Source organism: Alligator sinensis, unplaced genomic scaffold, assembly GCF_000455745.1.
Source record: "Alligator sinensis unplaced genomic scaffold, ASM45574v1 scaffold1227_1, whole genome shotgun sequence".
Classification (NCBI taxonomy): domain Eukaryota; kingdom Metazoa; phylum Chordata; order Crocodylia; family Alligatoridae; genus Alligator; species Alligator sinensis.
The window spans coordinates 861150-865853 of NW_005842618.1; the positions used below are offsets into that span (position 1 = coordinate 861150).

General features: G+C 50.3%; 1 protein-coding gene across 1 annotated transcript in view; it reads right to left on the reverse strand.

Annotated features, from left to right (window-relative positions):
* CHCHD2 (coiled-coil-helix-coiled-coil-helix domain containing 2) overlaps positions 1-171 on the reverse strand; it is a 2786-nt gene extending 2615 nt beyond the window's left edge. The window contains exon 1 of the mRNA XM_014524500.2: positions 1-171. This exon is cut by the window's left edge and continues 230 nt beyond it. Within this exon, the coding sequence (XP_014379986.2) occupies positions 1-52 (52 nt within the window). The 5' untranslated portion in view covers positions 53-171.
* Between the last annotated feature and the right edge of the window lie 4533 nt (positions 172-4704).

Consider the following 4704-nt stretch of genomic DNA (forward strand, 5'->3'; position numbering starts at 1 on the left):
CCCTGGCGGGGGCCGCCATGCGGGACGTGCGGCGGCGGCTGCCCCGAGGCATAATGGCGGCGACGCGGCTGCAGCAGCGAGCAGAGGAGGACACCTCCTTCCCTCACTAGGCCCGGCGCGAGACTGCCGCTTCCGTTTCCGCTTCCGTCCTCTTGAAGGTCACCCGAAGCCCGGCGGCGCGTGGTGACGTTACCGTCGCTCGCTAATGACGTGAGCCGAGGAGAGGCGGGGTTAGGGTTCCAAGCTGCGGTTGCGCGCGCCGCTCTGTGCAGCGCTGTGTTACCTGGGGGGGGTTGGCCACAGCTACACGTGTGCTAAACTCCCCGTACAAAGGCCGGGGTGCGGGAGCCTTGCCCTCGTCCCCAGCCCTGAGGAGGGTTGCCTCTGAACCCCCTCCAGCTGGTGTATGCTGTGCTCTTTTTAATATTGCCTGATTGGAAACATCCCAGTAAACAGCTACCTTTATTTCATGTCATTGCATTGATTGAAAGATGTCTCTGTGGCAGTACGCGTCATTGCAGAGGGATCCCAGAGAGCATATGTGCGTGTCTTCTGTATCACAGGAAAGACCTCCCTTCAGCTTAGGGAGAAAACTAGAAATACTGCACTACTGAGCAGTAAAACCATGATTAACCTGGTAGCCAAAGTGCTGCTAAAGAGAAAAGCCACTCAGTTTGTAAAGGAAGACAAAGTTTTATTTTCATAGCTTCATGGATCTAGCAAATATCAAAGCTGTGCTACGTACAGTTCACCAGTATACACAAATGGTCATTTATAAACTTCCCAATGCCAATATCCATCATATCCAGGATGACACCACTTAACAAGACTTTAAAAAGTGTGCAGTCAACTAACAAGAGATGCATCTTGCTGTCATTACATTTAAGATCACAAAGAACTAAAAGAACGTAATAACTTGAAAATGCTGGAAATCTTCAAGAGGAGACTGGACGGTCACCTTGCTGGTGCCACCTGACCCCACCCGTCTTTCCTGCTTGGTGCAGGGGGCTGGACCCGGTGATCTTCTGCGGTCCCTTCCAGCCTCGCAATCTATGAAAGTATATTCATTCCATTTATTTTGTGCATTTGTTCGCTCTTTTGCAGTTTCCCTTGTGTCCAAAATCTTTGTCCTCCAAACCCTCACGCGCATAACTTTAGGTTTATGAGCAGTTCTACCAAGTGACTAAACATGTGCATAATGTTAATCACATGTTTGTTACACCCATAAAGTAAAACAGGCCCCCTGGGTGCTAATGCAATTTAAAATAAATTAGGTCCCAGTCATACAAGAAACTTAGGCAAGTAGTTAGCCTTGAGCATTCAGTGGGACTTTTCACTTTAGTAAATGAAGCAGGACTGGCATTTTTGTTTCATGTTTGCAAGAGTCTTTCATACGGCATGAAGAGGACAGAGATACTGAACAAGAAAGCAACATGCACAACTGTAAGACATCCCTCCTTTTTTAAGAAAATAGCTTTATTGCAGGCTTACAGTACATCTTGTAAGCACCCTGGCTGAGATCTTCAGCGGGGCCTATGACCTAAATGTGAACCCTTTAGAAAAATCCCAGCTGTCCTTTAAACCCTGAACTTGCTGCTCACATCTAGAGGTGGAGCCCAGACTCATTTACTGTCTTCAGTGGGAATCTGCAGGATGGCAGGGACCTGAGGGAGGTTGTAAAACCAAGCTCATAACAGCCATAGCTGAGATTTGAGGTCCCCAGCAAATCTGAGAAGTGTTAGTATTGCCCACAGGGGGAGGAGGGCCAGGACTGGGTGCCCTAAGCGCGGCTGTGGGCACCGGACATAAACAGATCATGATTTGCAGGAGAGGCTTGAAATGTGCAAAGTCTTCCAGATGAAGCCCCAGGCGTTGGACCTGCGCAGGAGGCGCTGCTCACTCCCTGAGTGGACTGAGTGCAGGCTCCAACAGACGCCCCCCAGGCCCTGGTCTTGCTGACAAGCATCACTTGCTGGTCTTACAGGACTGAGTGCTGGAGCAGCACAAAGGGCGGCCCTGCCAGACCCCCCTTGCACCGCCGAGCCCAAGAGGGTGTTCCTTGTGTGGGCACTGACACCCTGCGGCAGCTGTGGCCCCTTCACTGAGCCTGCAAGAGCAGGACACAGAACCTCCACTCCCAGCACCACAACAGGCGAGGGCTCGCTGCCACCCCTGCAGGAGGCAAGAGACCCCCCCCCGGCTCCATCAGACTCCTGGTGAAGGTCAGAGGGGACCTGGTGAGTCCTCAGGGTCAAGTGAAAGGCAACTCGTGTCAATTTTTCCAACTATTTTAGGTGGTCTAATAAAAGATTTACCCCCCAAAACCTTGTGTATGTGTATCTGTGATACATTAGTTTCTTCCACAAAGTGCAAATCGCTCTGGAAACCTGAAGGGAGATACCAGGCTCAGCAGGATTTTAGAAAAGGGGTCTGTTATTTATACGGAGCCACGGTTACATTACGTACTGCCCGTGGAAAGAGCAACAAAGGCACTACAGCCTAAGTACAATTACACTGGGGATAATTTGATCCCACTGAAACCCAAATCCCTGCTTTATTCAATCAAAGTAGCAAGGGCTGGTTGTTCTGCTGAGCCTGATCTAACCTCTTTGTAAATCGGGGGAAGGGGGCTTATGGGCTAGTGGATGTTCAGTTGGGCCTGGTGTATGAATTTCTTTTTAAGTTGGTGCAGAGATTCAGCCACAAGGAAAATCTCATACTGCTCAATTTGTCAGTGCGGGCAGGTATACCTCCTATTATTTGTGTTGTACGCAGGTGTACACAAGCTTTGCATTATTACATATTGCTACCATGTGAAATTCAAGCCTCTATGAGCAGGTGTAATACAGGTGTTATTTTCAAGAGAGAAAATGCAGCATTCCTTTTTCTTCAGGTTTTTGCTATTGTGGAAGAATAAAATCCCATGCTTTTAGGAAACAGCTTCAACAGGGGTGATTGGTGCCTCCTGAGTCTGGAGGGAGCACAATTTGTGGGCAGGCTTGGGGGTGGGCCAAAAACCCCATATCCACTCCATCAGCTACCCAGGTTGTAGCCATATTGGTCTAGAGGGAAAGGCAATCAGGACTCCATATATCTACTCCTATACTTCCGTGCTGTGGCTTAGTGTCCCCACCCCAACACGCTGCTGACTCGCACGACAAAACAACTGCCCATCCTGAGCGGTGTCAAATCGGGGCGAATCTCGGGGGGGCAAGTTCCCCCCCTACCAGTCACCTGTGAGCTTCAGCAATCTGTTATGTATTTTTAAGTATTAACTTAGCTGCCCTTCCCAACACAGGCTCAGGATGTAACTGTATGTAGGATGTAACTGTTGTGTGACTGGTGAAATCATCCATATCACATTATAACATGCAAAGCATTAGTAGTCTGAAGCACAGCTTGAATCAGAAAAGTAGTATCTGTTCCTGCCGGGGGTATTAAAGATGAGACACTGCTTACACTGCTACAACAAAGCATGTTTTGAAACCCAGGCAGGTAACCCAGCCATCGAATGTGCTGTACAATACAAATAAACTGCCTCTGCAGACAGATGTGCTGTCTCCCACACCACCAGGAAAGAGCCTAGACAGCAACGGCCTTTTGAACATGAACCCTGGCTAGAGATCAAAGGCACTCTTATTTTCTCTTCCATCTCCACAAAGCACCTCGCCTACCTCTCGTCCTTCCTCTCATAGACCCAGAGGAACACACTTCCACCTTCCGCTTCGTCTGTGCCAAAACAAAGTTTATTGACTTTTAGGACTTTTAACCATCTTGAACTGAGCCTGCGGAAGGGCACGTGAGCCTGAAACCTGGCAGACAAATCTTTTTTTGTTGTTGTTGCAATTTCTCGGTCTAATAAAAGGTATCCTCTCCGAACCAAGAGTTTTGCATTCCTTATCCTGAACGCGTTTCATTTCAATGAAGGGAGCTTGTGCCTGAAATCTCGCTAGAAAGAATTTTTCCAATGAGATCGGATTCACCCAAAGACCCTGCCCCCTGCCACACCTCCTCCAGCTCTTCCCTTGGCTGCAGCCAGAGCGGAGAAGGCGCTCAGGGGCACCTGTCCCAGGCCAGCTTGGAGGGGTGCGGGAGTTGCACTCGGGATAAGAAACGCATTTGGGATAAGAAATGCAAAACTCTTGGTTCGGAGAGGATCCCTTTTATTAGACCGAGAAATTGCAACAACAACAAAAAATGATCTTTTTCTGCCGGGTTTCAGGCTTGCGCGCCCTTCCGCAGGCTCCGGGCACCTGTCCCAGGCCAGCTTACAGGGGTGCAGGAGTTGCACTCGGGTTAAGAAACGCATTCGGGATAAGAAATGCAAAACTGTTGGTTTGGAGAGATCCCTTTTATTAGACCGAGAAACTGCAAAAAATAAAAAAAATCTTTTTCTGCCGGGTTTCAGGCTCGCGTGCCCTTCTGCAGGCTCAGGGCACCTGTCCCAGGCCAGCTTGGAGGGGTGCAGGAGTTGCACTGCCCCACAATGCTAGGGGGGGGTGCAAAGAGAAGGAGGAGCTGCTCCACTTGTTTGCCAGGGCACTTGTGGGCTCAGGCACCTGTCCCAGGCAGGCTTGGAGGGGCTGCATTTCCCCGCGATGCTGGGCGGCTGCAAAGGGAGCTGCAGAGGCACCTGCTCCGCTTGTTCTCCCGGTGTCCCCCCAGCCCCTAGGGGGCGCTGCGGCGGAGGCCCCGCCCCCTGGA